This window comes from Macaca fascicularis, chromosome 19 (genome assembly GCF_037993035.2).
Source record: "Macaca fascicularis isolate 582-1 chromosome 19, T2T-MFA8v1.1".
Classification (NCBI taxonomy): domain Eukaryota; kingdom Metazoa; phylum Chordata; class Mammalia; order Primates; family Cercopithecidae; genus Macaca; species Macaca fascicularis.
In genome coordinates, this window is record NC_088393.1 from 47,966,483 (window position 1) to 47,981,360 (window position 14,878).

The 14,878-nt window shown below is 46.5% G+C and overlaps 1 protein-coding gene across 2 annotated transcripts; it reads right to left on the minus strand.

The window, feature by feature from the left end:
* Positions 1–4,390: 4,390 nt before the first annotated feature.
* Positions 4,391–14,878, minus strand: CYP2A26 (cytochrome P450 family 2 subfamily A member 26). 2 transcript variants are annotated; one of them, XM_045379566.3, is made up of 9 exons: positions 14,678–14,878; positions 14,238–14,400; positions 13,137–13,286; positions 12,738–12,898; positions 11,397–11,573; positions 10,464–10,605; positions 9,808–9,995; positions 9,145–9,286; positions 4,391–8,489 (listed from the first exon to the last, which is right to left on the minus strand). In XM_045379566.3, the coding sequence occupies exons 1-9, from the start codon at positions 14,855–14,857 to the stop codon at positions 8,308–8,310; spliced, it is 1,485 nt and encodes a 494-aa protein (XP_045235501.2). In that variant the 5' UTR covers positions 14,858–14,878; the 3' UTR covers positions 4,391–8,307. The 2 variants fall into 2 exon arrangements, 1 of the variants encoding a protein (XP_045235501.2); XR_012427620.1 differs by having other exon boundaries at positions 6,083–8,489; positions 10,464–10,532.

Genomic DNA, 14,878 nt, shown 5'->3' on the forward strand with positions numbered 1-14,878 from the left:
TCCCTGTCATGATCAATAGGTATCAAAGGAAATGATAGCTTCTTAGAATAGAAATTTGCAGCCACTGGGGAACGTAGTTCTTAAAAAGAGAATACAGAAGAATCTCTTATTATAAAATTCTATATGACTCTGGATTTAAGATTTTGTTATTTTTTATTTATTTTTTTTAGACAAGGTCTCTCTGTCACTCAGGCTGGAGTGCAGTGGCATGATCTTGGCTCACTGCAGCCTTCACCTCCCAGGCTCAACTGATCCTCCCACCTCATCCTCCTGAGTAGCTGGGACCACAGGCATGTACTACCATGCCCGGCTAATTTTTCGTATTTTTGTATTTTTTATATTTATTATAACATGGCCAAGTTGCCCAGGTTAGGCTCAAACTTCTGAGCTCAAGCGATCTACCCATCTTAGCCTCTCAAAGTGTTGGGATTACAGGTGTGAGTCATTGTGCACGGCCAAGATTTAAGATTTTAAGAGATATTGAAAGCCTTTTATTATAATACCATTGAAAACATAAAATACTTAAAGGTAAAATTAACAAAAGTTATGCAATAGCATAACTACAAATCATTGACAAGAGAAATTAATATCTAAATAAAGAGATATATCATGCCCACGAATTAGAAGACTTAATATTGTTAAGATGTCAGTTCTTCTGAAATTGATCAACAGATTATTTGTAATCCCAACCAAAATTTCGGTAGGCCGTTTTTGTTTTGGTATAAACTAATAAGCTGATTTTAAAATTCTAAGCTGTGGCCAGGCACAGTGTCTCATGCCTGTAATCCCAGCACTTTGGGAGGCCGAGGCAGGGCTGGATCACCTGAGGTCAGGAGTTTGAGACCAGCCTGGCCAACATGGCAAAACTCTGTCTCTACTAAAAGTACAAAAATTAGCTGGGCATGGTGGCGGGCACCTGCAATCCCAGCTACTTGGGAGGCTGAGGCAAGAGAATCATTTGAACCTGGAAGGCAGAGATTAGAGTGACCTGAGTTCGTGCCACTGCACTCCAGCCTGGGCAACAGAGCGAGACTCTGTCTCGAAAAAAAAAAAAAATTCTAAGATGTATGTCTTTTACAACTACTAGCCAAAGTAATTAGAAAAGAGTAACAAATTCAGAGGGTTCACCTTATTTTACAATAAAGTAGTGTAGGCATATACTGATCAATGAAATAGAAAAGAATGTCTAGAAACGGACACTTATATAATCAACTGATTTTTGATTAAGGTGCCAAAGATATTCAATGGGAGAAAGGAAAGTCTTTCAACGAAAGTGTTGGAATAACTGAATTTCCTTAAGGAAAAAATATGCTTTTGCTCTTATTTCACACTATATTTAAAAATTTACTCATAATGACTCAGACTTAAAAGTAAAAGCTGTAACTGTGAAATCTTCAAAAGAAAGCATAGGAGAAAATCTGTGTGACCTTGGGGTAGACAAAGATTTTTAAAATGAAAAAATCGATCATACTTCTTTATTTGGAAATTAAAATAAAAATGCCATAAGCAATAACACAAAAAATGCCATACCTAGCATTATATTTGGCTTCCATTTAGTGTAAGACCTACACAGTAAAACCCACTAAACATTGCTGTATCATGTTGAAGAATTTTTTCCTTCCTTCCCTTTCTTCCTTGCTTCCTCCCTCCCTCCTTCTTCCCTTCCCTTCCATTCCTTTCGCTTCCCTCCCTCCTTCCTTCCTTCCTTCCTTACCTCTCTCTCTCTTTCTTTTTTTTTTTTTAAAGACAGAGTCTCGTTCGGTCATTTAGGCTGGAGTGCAGTGGCACGATCACAGCTCACTGTAGCCTTGTCCTCCCAGGCTCAAGCCATCCTCCCACCTCAGCCTCCCAAGTAGCTGGGTCTACAGGTGCACATCACCATGCCTAGCTAATTTTTGTATTTTTTGTAAAGACAGGGTTTCACCATTTTGCCAAGGCTTGTCTTGAACTCCTGAGCTCAAGTGGTCCTACCTGCCTTGGCCTCCCAAAGTGCTGGGATTACAGGTGTGAGTCACCGCACCCGGTCAACCTTTTCTTTTTCTTTCATAAAAGTTGTACTATTTATGGAGCACATGTGATATTTTGACACATACACACAATTTGCAATGATCGAATCAAAGAAATTGGGATAACCATAACTTCAGGCATTTATCATTTCTTTGTATTAGGAACGAACATTCCAATTCCACTCTCAGTTATTTTGAAATATACTACAAATCATTGTTAACTACATTCACCCTATTGTGCTACCAAACACTAGATGTTATTCTTTCTATATAGCTGTATTTTTGTACCCATTAACCATCTCCTTTTTATCCTCCCTTCTCCAATACCCTTTTCAGCTTCTGCTAACCATCATTGTACTCTCTACCTCCATGAGTTCAATTTTTTTTTTTAAGCTCCCCCGTAGGAGTGAGAACATGTGACATTTGTCTTCCTGTGCTTGGCTTGTTTCACTTAACATAATGTCCTCCACATCCGTGTTGTAAATGCAGAATCTCATTCTTTTTTATGACTGAATAATACTCCATTGTGTGAATGTACCACATTTTCTTTATCCATTTATCTGTTAATGGACACTCAGGTTGTTTCCAAATCTTGTCTACTGTGAATAGTGCTGCAGTAAACATGGGAATGTGGATATATCTTGGACATACTGATTTCTTTTCTTTGGATATATATAGTGGTATTGCTGGATCATGTGGTAATATGGACGTATACACCAGGGTTGCTGGATCATATGGTAATTTTATTTTTAGTTTTACGGGGAACCTCCGAACTGTTCTCCATAGTGGTTGTACTGATTTACATTTCCACCAACAGATATGTATGAGAGTTCCCTGTTATCCACATTCTTGCCAGCATTTGTTATTGCCTGTCTTTTGGATAAAAGTCATTTTAACTAGGGTGAGATGACATCTCATTGTAGTTTTGATTTGCATTTCTCTGGTGATAATTATGATGAGCACTGATATGGTTTGGATCTGTGTCCCCACCAAATCTCATGTTGAATTGTAGCTCCCAATGTTAGAGGTGGGCTCTGGTGGAGGGTGGCTGGATTTCTCATGAATGGTTTCATAGTGTCCTCTTGGTGCTGTTCTTGTGATAGTGAGTGAGTTCTCATGAGATTTGGTTGTTTAAACATGTACAGCACTTCCCTCCTCACTCTCTCTTGCTCCTGCTCCCGCCGTCTAAGATGCCTCACTCCCCCTTTGCTTTCTGCCATGATTGGCAGTTTCTTGAGGCCTCCCCAGAATGCTTCCCATACCGCCTACAAAACTGTAAGCCAATTAAAACTCTTTTCTTTATAAATTACCCAGTCTCAGGTATTTCTTTATAGCAGTGTGAGAACGGATTAATACAAGTCTCAGGTATTTCTTTTCTTTTGTTTGAGATGGAGTCTCACTCTGTCCCCCAGGCTGGAGTGCAGTGGTGCGATCTCAGCTCACTGCAACCTCCACCTCCCAGGTCCGAGCAATTCTCCTGCCTCAACCTACCAAGTAGCTGGGACTACAGGCACCCACCACCACGCTTGGCTAATTTTTTTGTATTTTTAGTCGAGACAAGGTTTCACCATGTTGACCAGGCTGGTCTCGAACTCCTGACCTCAGGTGATCTGCCTGCTTTGGCCTCCCACAGTGCTGGGATTACAGGCATGAGCCACTGCGTCATCAGGTATTTCTTGATAGCAGTGTGAGAATGGATTAATACAAGCACCTTCTCATATACCTGTTTGCCATTAGTACGTCTTCTTTTGAGAAATGTCTATTCAGATCTTTTACTCATTTTAAAATTGGATTATTAGATTTTTTCCTATTGTCTGAGATTCTTTTTTTTTTTTTTTTTTTTTTTTTTTTTTGAGACGGAGTCTCTGCCGCCCAGGCTGGAGTGCAGTGGCCGGATCTCAGCTCACTGCAAGCTCCGCCTCCCGGGTTCACGCCATTCTCCTGCCTCAGCCTCCCAAGTAGTTGGGACTACAGGCGCCCGCCACCTCGCCCGGCTAGTTTTTGGTATTTTTTAGTAGAGACGGGGTTTCACTGTGTTAGCCAGGATGGTCTCGATTTCCTGACCTCGTGATCCGCCCGTCTCGGCCTCCCAAAGTGCTGGGATTACAGGCTTGAGCCACCACGCCCGGCCTGAGATTCTTATATATTTTTGTCAATGATTCTTTGTCAGATGGATAACTTGCAGATATTTTCTCCCATTCTGTAGGTTGTCTCTTCACTTAGTTGATTGTTTCCTTTGCTGTGTAGAAGCTTTTTAACTTGATGTGATCCCATTTGTCTGTTTTTGCTTTGGTTGCCTGTGCTTGTTGGGTATTACTCGAGAAATCTTGCCCAGCGCAATGTCCTGGAGAGCTTTCTCAATGTTTTCGTTTAGTAGTTTCATGTTTGAGGTCATAGATTTAAGTCTATGATCCATTTTGGTTTGATTTTTGCGTATGTCAAAAATAGGGGTCTAGATTCATTCTTCCGCATATGGATGTCCAGTTTTCTTGGCATCATTTATTGAAGGAACTGTTATTTCCCCAATGTATGAATATTCTTGGCACCTTTGTTGAAAGTGAGTTCACTGTAGATGTATGAAGTTGTTTTTGGACTCTCTATTATGTTCCATTGGTCTACGTAACTTATTATGGTAGTATCTTGCTGTTTTGGTTACTATAGCTCTATAATATGATTTGAGGTCAGATAATGTGATTCCTCCAATTTTGTTCTTTTTGCTTAGGGTAGCTTTGGCTACTCTAGCTCTTTTGTGGTTCTGTTTAAATTTTAGAATTGTTTTTTTCTATTTCTGTGAAGAATGTCATTGGTATTTTGATGGGAATTGCATTGAATCTGTAGATTGCTTTGAGTAGTATGAACATTTTGACAATATTGCTTCTTCCAGTCCATGAACACAGAATATCTTTTCAATTTTTGGTGTCCTCTTCAATTTCTTTTATCAGTGTTTTATAGTTTTCATTATAGAGATCCTTTACTTCTTTGGTTAATTCCTAGGTATTTCATTGTATTGTAGCTATTGTAAATGGGATTACCTTTTTTTGAGATAAAGCCTTGCTCTGTCATACAGAGCTGGAGTGCAGTGATGTGATCTTGGCTCACAGCAGCCTAGACCTCCTGGGCTCAAGAGATTCTCCTACTTCAGACTCCCAAGTGGCTGGGATTACAGGCACACACCACCAGGTCCAGCTAATTTAAAAAATATTTTTAGTAGACCTGGGGTTTCGACATGTTGCCCAGGCTGGATTTTTAAAAATTTCTTTTTCAAATTGTTTGCTGTTGGCAGATAGAAATGCTACTGACTTTTGTATGTTGATTTTGTATTCTGCAATTTTACTGAATTTGTTTATCAGTTCTAATAGTCTTTTTGTGGAGCCTTTAGGTTTTTCCAAATAGAGGATCATACCATCTACAGACAAGGATAATTTGACTTCTTCTTTTCCAATTTGGATGCCCTTTTTTTCCCTTCTCTTGTCTAATTGCTCTAGCTAGGACTTCTGGTACTATGTCAAATAACAGTGGTGAAAGTGGGCATCTTTGTCATATTCCAGATCTTAGAGGAGGAATTTCAGTTATTCCCCATTCAATATGATTCTAGCTGTGGGTCTGTCATTCATGGCTTTTATTATGTTGAGCTATGTTCCTGCTATACCTAGTTTTTTGATGGCTTTTATTATGAAGGGATGTTGAATTCCATCAAATGCACTTTCAGCATCAACTGAGATGATCATATGGTTTCTCTTCTTCATTCTGTTGATATGATGTATCACACGGATTGATTTGAGGTGCCAGCTCAGTTGCAATAGACTAGAGCACCAGGTAGATTGCTAAGGCCTTGGCTCCTGGACAGCATCTCTCTTCCTGCCTGGGGCCTGGAGGAACTCGCCACAGCAAAGGGAAGAACAAACACCTCCTTCCTCCCTAAACTCCTGGCAACTACTATCTTTGTACTGTCTTCACAGTTTCATTTCTCCAGACTGTCATATAGTTGGAATCATATAGTATGTGGCCTTTTCAGAGGGGCTTCTTTCACTTAGCTACATACATTTCAGGTTCTTCCATGTCTTTCTGTAGCCTGATTTCTTTTTATTGTCGAATAGTATTTCTTTTCTTTTTTCTTTTTTTTGAGACAAAATCTCACTGTGTCTCCCAGACTGGAGTGCAGTGGCTCCATCTCAGCTCACTGTAACTCATGGGTTCAGGCAATTCTTCCACCTCAGTCTCCCAAGTAGCTGGAAGTGCAGGCGCATGCCACCATGCCTGGCTAATTTTTGTATTTTTGGTAGAGATGGGGTTTCACCATGTTGGCCAGGCTGGTCTTGAATTCCTGACCTCAAGTGATCTGCCTGCCTCTGCCTCCCATAGTGCTATAATTACAGGTGTGAGCCATCACGCCCTGCCATATTTCATTGTATGAACATATCACAGTTCATTTATCCATTCACTTGTTGAAGAACAGCTTGGTTGATTACAAGATTTGAATTACGAGTAAAGCTGCTATAAACATCTGTGCAGAAGTTTTTGTGTGGCTATTTGTTTTCAACTCATTTAGGTTAATACTGAAGAGCATGATTGCTGTCACACATGGTAAGAATATGTTTAGCTTTGCAAGAAACCGCCAATTTGTCTTCCAAAGTAGCTGTGCCATTTTGCATTCCCACCATCAATGAATGACAGTTCTGTTGAGCCACCTCCTTGTCAGCATTTGGTGTTGTCAGCTTTGGATTTTAGCCACTCTAATAGGTGGGTAGTGGTACATCATTATTGTTTCAATTTGAAATGGCTACTGACATATTTTATGGAGCATCTTTCCTTATGCTTATTTGCCATGTGTATATTTTCTTTGGTGAGGTGTCTGCTCAGATTGCTTGCCCATTCTTTAATTGGGTTGTTTTCTATTGTTGAGTTTTAACAGTTTTTTGTGTATTTTGAATGTAAGTCCTTTATCAGGTATGTCCCCTGCAAATATGTTCTCCCAGTCTGTAGCTTGTATTCTCATTCTCTTGACAAATCTTTTGCAGAGCAGAAGTTTTTAATTTTAATGACACAGAACTTATCAAGTGCTTCTTTCAAGCATTGTTCTTTTGGTGTTGTATCTAGTAAGTCATCACCAAACTTAAAGTCATCACGATTTTCTCCTACATTATCTTTTAGAAGTTTTATAGATACTCATTTTTCATTTAGGTCTACAATAAACTTTGAGTTAATTTTCGTGAAGGCTGTAAGGGAGTTTCTAAGGGGGACATACGCTAACTTCTTTGAGAGTGGGCAGTGACTGTGAAACTCTTAGCTGGGTCTTACAGTGGACCCCAGATCCATCAGGAGAGCCCAACCTTCAGAAACCCATAGTGGAATGTGTTTCATGGATACACAGAGGAGAATATGTAGTCATATGCTCACATGCACACCTGCACATGATCACACACATGCATATGGTATGTCCTGATCCAGAGTTCTCTCATCACTCTCTGTAAGTGGTTCTCTCCTTCAACTTCTTCATTAGGGGATATATTGACAGAATGTCATTAAAATTAAAAACTTCTGCTCTGCAAAAGAATTGTTAATGGACTGACTATGTCCATTCATGTCTCGTTGTGTCCCCGGACTGACTCTGAATGGGCCACAGCGGCCTTACCTGGTAGTGAGCACAGATTACACCCTGGTATTCAAAGCATGTTGAGTAGGTGAGAGTGTGGGCAAGTGGGCAGTGAAGGCAGGACAGCCACTCACCAGGTCTCTGGAAAAAGCCCCAGGACAGGGATGTTCAGGCCATGTGATGCTATACTAAGCTGTTTTAGTGAGGAATGGGTGCTTTTTAAGAATCTTTCTAGAGGGCTATGGGCACAGATCTGTGTTCAAAGATTTTCTGGGCACTTAGACATTTTGTGAGACATCAGATAGACAACTTTCTAAGTCTCAGCTTTGTCACGTGTAAAATGGGCATGAACGCTTTTCCCCTTCGCAGAGGTTTGTGGCAATTAAGTGAGGTGAGCGTGCAACGCTTTGTGAACAAACGCTTTTTGTACAAAGCTGACATGGGGGTACTTGTTCAGGAAATAAGAGCTGCTATTATTACTACTCTTCATAGCATAATGTAAGGTTTCCCTTCCTCTCATCCCAGCTCGGAAGCACCTTATCAAGGTCAACTAAGCCCCTTCTGTTTCTTCTCTTCCCTCTAACCACCTCGCGGCTTCCTTTCCCCCATCCCGTCCCCATTCTTAGCCCCGCCCCTCCCACGAGCCCCGCCCCTAGCCCCGCCCTTTCCACGGCCCGCCCACCAGACCTGCACCAGCGCAGCCCTCACTCAGCGGGGCAGGAAGCTCATGGTGTAGTTTGGTGGGATCGTGGCAAAGCCCACGTGTTTGGGGGACACGTCGATGTCCTTGGGCGACTGGGGGGACTTGAAGCGGAAGTTCTGCATGATGGTGGTGAAGAAGAGAAAGAGCTCCATTCTGGCCAGGCCTTCTCCGAAACAGTTCCGCTTTCCTGAGGAGGAGAGGCGGGAGGGGTGGAGGTGAAGCCCACTCTCAGTGCAGCCTCGCCCCACTACCGACCTCCAGCTGCGGCTCTCCCAGGGAGGAGAGGTGGAATATTATGGCCTGAGAGACTTTCAGAGGAGACTTTAATCCTCCCTGAGCCTCAGTTTCTTTCTATAAGAGATGTAACAATGGTGAACCAATATTGATATATTATTACTAACCAAAGTCCATAGTTTACATTAGGGTTTACTCTGTGTTGTACATTTCTATGGGTTTTGAAAAAGGCATAATGTCACGCACGCATCCATCAGAGATGGATGATCCATGCCAGGTGTAGCAATGGGAGGTTTAGATGTCCCTTCCTGCAGGATAGACTTGAAAATACGACTCCTGTGCCATCATCTCTTTTTTAGGGATCTGAAGAATCTGCTGTGTGACCCTAGACAAATAAATACGGGGAAAGATGTTTCCTTTCCTTTTACCTGGGCGCAGGTAGTGGGTGGTTGGTAGTTAAGGAAGTATCAGCTGGGGGCTCAAGGGTAGATTCTAACAGGAACTTCCAAGCTGGAGAAATACCAGACTACACAGCACAGAGGGGAGCTGGGTGAGGGAGGCACTTGCTGGTGTGAGCAGTGGCCTGGCGGCAAACAGTGGTCTCTTACCGATTGAAAAGGGCACAAAAGCATCGCTCTTCTTAAACTGCCCCTTCTCATCCAAGAAGTGCTGGGGATTGAAGTCCTGGGGGTTGGAGAAGAACTTGGGGTCTTTCAGCACGGAGCCCAGCATAGGGAACACTTCGGTGCTCTGGGAGGGAGGAGGAAGGTGTATGTGATGAGGCAGGTTGGGGATTGGTGAAAGTACACAGGGGCTGGAGGGGGAACTAGGGTGCCCCAGGTAAGGGGAAGTGGCAGGCATGGAGGAGTTGGGGACCTCTGAGGGAGGAGCTTTGGGGGATAGAAGGTTCACATCTCCAAAACAGGAAGTTTGGGAGACATGGGGTCCATGTCCTGCTAGGCCGGGTGTTTGGGGGACCTGAGACTTGTGTCCCTAAGGCAAAAGGCCTAATGGAAAGGGGGCTCTTGTTTCTTAAGACAGGAAGTTTGGGAACATGGGGTTGATTCTCCTGATACAAAGAGTCTGGGAAGATGCAGGACTCAGGAGTCTCTAAGTGGGAAGGTGGAACGGATGTGGTGGTGGGGGAAGTCCTTTTGGACTGATTGAGGGAGTGGGACAGGGTCTAGAAAGCTTCTAATGGGGGTGGGATGTTGGGGACACAGAGAGGGGCTGGAAGTCCCCATAGTCTGGGGGGATGGGGAGGGTAGCACCTTAGGGAGGAAGAAATCCCGAAACTTGGTGTCCTTGTTGACCCTGCGGGCCAAACTCATGGGGATCACGTTTCCAAATCTTTGGATCTCATGGATCACTGCCTCCATGTAGGGCATCTTGACCCGGTCCTCAAACTTGGGCTGCCGGTTCTTGCTGATCACTCTGTCAATCTCCTCATGGACCTTGGCTGGGGGAGGATGGGGAAAGCGTTTGGGTGGCTAGAGGTCTCAGGGCAGGGATGATAGTCCAAATAGGTAAAACGGGGTGGATGACATGTCTCCACATATGATACAGAGGTAGACCATTCATAACAGACCTCAGCCATTCTCATTGTTGGAGCAGGGTCCTGTTAACCAGGTTGTGCCAGAATCACGGGGGAGGCACAGAGAGGAACTTAGGGGATGATCCAGAGGAGCGGGCAGTGGGCACTCAGTGGGCTTGGGACGGGAGTGACTGACCAATCACTACAGACATTTTCAGTATTTTAATAGCTAGTGAGACTCAGCTGATTCCTATCAGCTGAATATTGCCCTGTCTGTGGACAGCAAAGCACGTCTCAGGGTCCTGGGATCTGGGACAGGTGGGGACATTGCACCAGGCTCAGGGGAGTTTTGAGGGTCTGGGGCTCTCCACTTCCCTCCCCGTCCAGCCTTACCCTCCACCTCTGGGTGCTTCATGAGCAGCAGGAAGCCGTAGCGCAGGGTGGTGCTGACGGTCTCGGTGCCTGCAATGAAGAGGTTCAGCGCGGTCATCAACAGGTTCTGCATGTAGAACTCCGTGTTGGGGTTCTTCTCCTCCTGCAGGGAGAGGGGGCTTTAGACCAACCTCACTCCTCTTGCCCTCAGGGCCCTTCTAGGGCTTTTCCTTTGGATCTACCTCTCTTTGGTCCAGATGAAAGGTGGAAAGAGGGACCCTAGATCTACCAGACTCGCTCTAGCTTCCAGCCCTTGCCCTGGCTGCTGGCTTTGCCCAAAATGCTCTTCCTTCTCACCTTCTTTACCTTGCTGACCATCTGTCCTTTAATTATCAACTTAGCTGTCAATTTTTTTTTTCTTATACTGACTTGGTGTTGCTAAGTTGCACAGGCCGGACTCGAACTCCTGGGCTCAAGGAATCCTCCAGCCTCAGCCTCCTGAGCCTCACTGAGTAGCTGGAACTACACATGCACACGACCATGCAGGCTCACTTGTTACTTTTTAAAAAATAATTAATTTTTTTTTTTTTTTTTTTTTTTGAGACGGGGTCTCATTCTGTCACCCAAGCTGGAGTGTGGTGCTGTGATCTTGGCTCACTGCAACCTCTGCCCCACTGGACGCTACCATACGCAGCTAATTTTTGGATTTTTAGTAGAGAGGGGGTTTCACCATGTTGGCCAGGCTGGTCTTAAATTCCTGACCTCAGCTGATCCACCTGCCTCGGCCTCCCAAATTGTTGGGATTACAGGTGTTAGCCACCGCGCCTGGCCAATTGTGAGGATTATTATGATGAGGGCTAATTTGATGGGCCTGTGTCTTCTGCCTGCCCCACTCCCAGCCTGATTTCCCCCTGCCTGGCTTTGCATCTCCCCGCACTGGCTGCTGGGGTGTACCTCCTGCATGCGGATGAGAAAGGAGTCGATGAAGTCCCGTGGGGAATTGGGATCCAGTGTGCGCTGGTTGTGCTCCACCTTCTTGGCTATGAAGTCCTCCAGCCCTTGCAGCTCCTTAAAGGCCTGTTGCTGTGGTCCTGGCAGGTGTTTCATCACTGAAGAGAACATCTCATGGAGCTGGGGTTTGCAGAGAGAGGATGGGAGGAACGGACAGTTGTCAGGGGCCAGGAGCTGATGGGAAAGGGACTTGTTTCATAGCAAGGAAGGAACTGAGTTAAAGGCATCTGTCCAGGTGTTTAGGTATTTCACTGGGGTTGGATGGGAAGCTATATCTAAGTTTTCACGTGAGTTAGATGCCAGGGCCACGGTCTAGTAATTTAGGTGAGAAGAACTCAGGCATATATCCAGGTTTCAGGTATGCAAATGAGGCTGGATTGGAGCACACATCTAGGTGTTCAGATATTCAAGTGAAGTTGAGTTGGAAGACACCTGTCCAGGTGTTTAGCTATTCAGGTGGGGCTGGTATGAGGGGAGTGTCATCTGTCTAGGTATTTAGGCATTCAGATGGGCTTGGTTGGAGACAACTACCCAGATACTTATTGGGTCTGGATTGGGGGCTTTTGTTCAGGTGTTCAGGTATTAAAGCGGGGCTGGTGAGGATGTTGAAGTGGAGGGGATACCTGTTCAGGTGTTTACCTATCCAAGTGGGATGCATCAGGGGCACCTCTGTAAGGTGTGTGATTGGAAAGGGTTGGGGAACACTTATTTGGGTGTCTGGGGAATAATCTGTCTAGATATTTATGTGTTTAGGGTGTTGGTTAGGGCAGCTGTCCATGTTTTCAGGTATTTAAGTGGGCGAAGTAGAGGGCGCTTGTCCAGATATTCCAGTGGGCTAATTTGGGACATTTGTGTAGATGTGAAATGATTATGATGGGCTGAATTTTGCAGCACCAGGTGTTCAGGTATGCAGGAGGCCAGTTGAGGCAGTCACTTGTCCAGATGTTAAAATAGTCAGAACAGGGTAGGGAGCACCTGTTACAAATTACAGTAAGTTGGGGATGGGAACACGTGCCCAGGTGAGAGAGCTGAGCTGAGGGCTTGCATCCTGCCAGCAGGCTCTGTTCTGGGGAGCATCTGTTGAGCTATCCAGGTGCTCTTGGAGACTGGGTATTGGACACCCATCTTGGGTTCTGTTGCAACTGCCCAGTTGTCCAAATTGGGGGCTGATTTTGAGGGGACACTGTCTGGAGGGGGGTGGGAGTTTGGGGCACCTGTCTCCAGGTAGGGGAGCAGTTGACAGGTTGCAGTAGGGGCGTCAGGGGCCGGGCTGCAGCCGGTTACCTGCCCCATGGAGGTTGACGTGAACTGGAAGCTTCCCAGCATCATGCGCAGCAGTGACAGGAACTCTTTGTCCTCATAGTCAAAGCGGTCCCCAAAGACAATGGAGCTGATGACATTACAGACGGTGCGGCTCAGGAAGAAGGTGGGATCGATATTGGCGCCTGCAGATGTGGCCGGAGAAGAGGGTTGGGGACAGAGTCAACTCAGAGGCCTGGGGAAAGTCAGAATTCCGGGAGGCAGGGCCCTGTTGAGCCAAATTCCCAGCGCCAGACTCCAGGGCTGGAAGTGCGGGGGCCTTTCCCCACCGAGTCCCCATCCCCAGGCAGAACGCGCGCGCGCGGGTCCCTAGCCCTGGGCGTTTTCCTGCTCTTGCCCCCGCACTCGGGGTCCCCTGCTCACCATGCGTGCCCCGGAGGGCCTTGATGAGGAAATCCGCCTCCTCCTGGATGCGCTCCTCGATGCCGCGCTTGCCCACCCCGAAGTCCCGCAAGGTGGCGATGGAGAAGCGCCGGAGCTGCTTGGCGCGCTCCCCGTTGCTGAACGCCACGCCTGAGAAGGTGAACGTTGGGGTGGAGAGAGGTCAGGGGGCGGCGGGGGCAGGAGCAGACCAGTCCCAGCGGGCTTCCCAAGGGTGGAGCAGAGAGGGAGTGGGGTGGGAGACAGATGGATTCCGAGAGAGATGGATTCAGCGAGAGTGCCCAGGAGAGCTGCAAACTCAGAGTGAGAGAGAGAGAGAGAGAGAGAGAGAGAGAGAGAGAGAGAGACTGGGTAGAAAGAAAAGAGAATGAGAAGAGAAGCAGAAAGTTGAGACAGACAGATGCCCAGAGAAACAGAGGAATAGGGGGACACTCCATGGAGGAAGGGAAGGAAGTGGGGAGAGAAAGAGAGAGAGAGATGGAGGAAGAGGATGGAGGGAGGGGATGTGAGATATGGGGAGATCTGGGAGGAGGAAATAAAAATGGTGAAAGATTCTTAAGCTGAGCTGAAGAAGAGAGAAAAATACGGAGACAGAAACAGAGAGGGTCTGGAAGGAAGAGAGACTGTTACCAGGAGATGGAGGCTGGAGATGTGGAAGTTTGAATACCATGAAATCCTAAGACAGAGGAAGAAGTGGGAGAGGGAAGCGGAGAGAGGAGAAACACGGAGAAGCACAGAAGCTGAGAGTGACAAAAAGACAAATGAAGACAGAGGACCAGGGTTGGAAAACAGAAACCCAAGATGTCCTCAGAGGTGGAGAGAGGGGAAAGAGGAGATTCCAGTGAGAGAGAAGGAGGAGAGAGAATAAGGGGCAGAGAGAGGCAGGGAGGAATCAGGACAGGGACGCTGGAGACAGGTGAGGGACACACAGGGAGAGGCCAGAATGAAAGGAGATGGGGAGAGAAGACCAGACCGGGGGCTCTGCCATAGCCTCCAGTGGGCAGGAGAGTCACGGAGAAGGCTGGGGACACTGAGACCATTGTGTTCTCTTGGCCACCTTCCCCCTCTTGGGCACCCCCTCACCATAGCCTTTGAAGACCCAGTTGAAGGTGGCCTGCTCGCCTCGCCCGCTGAACTCCTCAGCCTGCTCCACCAGAGCCTCCTTGACGGCATCATATCCGCACAGCACCACCACCCGCCGGGGCCCCAGGTGAATGGTGAACACCGGGCCATAGCGCTCACTGATCTGATGGAGGCGGGTGGGAGTGGTTAGAGGGAGCAGCCCCCACTCTGAATGGGCCCAGCACGGAGATGTCAAGTACTGGGATCCTTCGTCCCCAAGTTCTCACAGTCAGGGAGCTGGACATCCCAGGATCCTCTCTTTCCTGGCTACGACCCTGATGCTGAATCTCCAAAACTCCCTTTCCTAAGACTCTGGTCCACAGTGGTCAATCCCCGCCACAAAGCCCCAGCCAGCTGGGCAGCCCCCACCCTGTGCCACCCATCTCCCTGCCTTGGGACACCTTCATGATGGAGTTGTACATCTGCTCTGTGTTCAGCTGCAGGTAGTTTCCAATGAAGGGCAATGGGGTGGGTCCCGGAGGCAGCTTTCCCTTGCTGTTCCTCTGCTGCCAGACAGACATCAAGACCATCACAGTCAGGCAGGCCAGCAAGGCCACCAGGAGCAGCCCTGAGGCCAGCATGGTGGCAGTGGGATGATCGAT

Bases quoted from the DNA above. Each gene is read 5' to 3' on its own strand.
- CYP2A26 (XM_045379566.3), bottom strand. From the start codon at position 14,857: ATGCTGGCCTCAGGGCTGCTCCTGGTGGCCTTGCTGGCCTGCCTGACT. The intron at 13,287-14,237 runs GTGAGGGGGTGC...TCACCTTCTCAG, and splicing joins CTGGGTCTTCAAAGGCTATG to GCGTGGCGTTCAGCAACGGG. The intron at 11,574-12,737 runs GTAACCGGCTGC...TGCAAACCCCAG, and splicing joins CGTCAACCTCCATGGGGCAG to CTCCATGAGATGTTCTCTTC.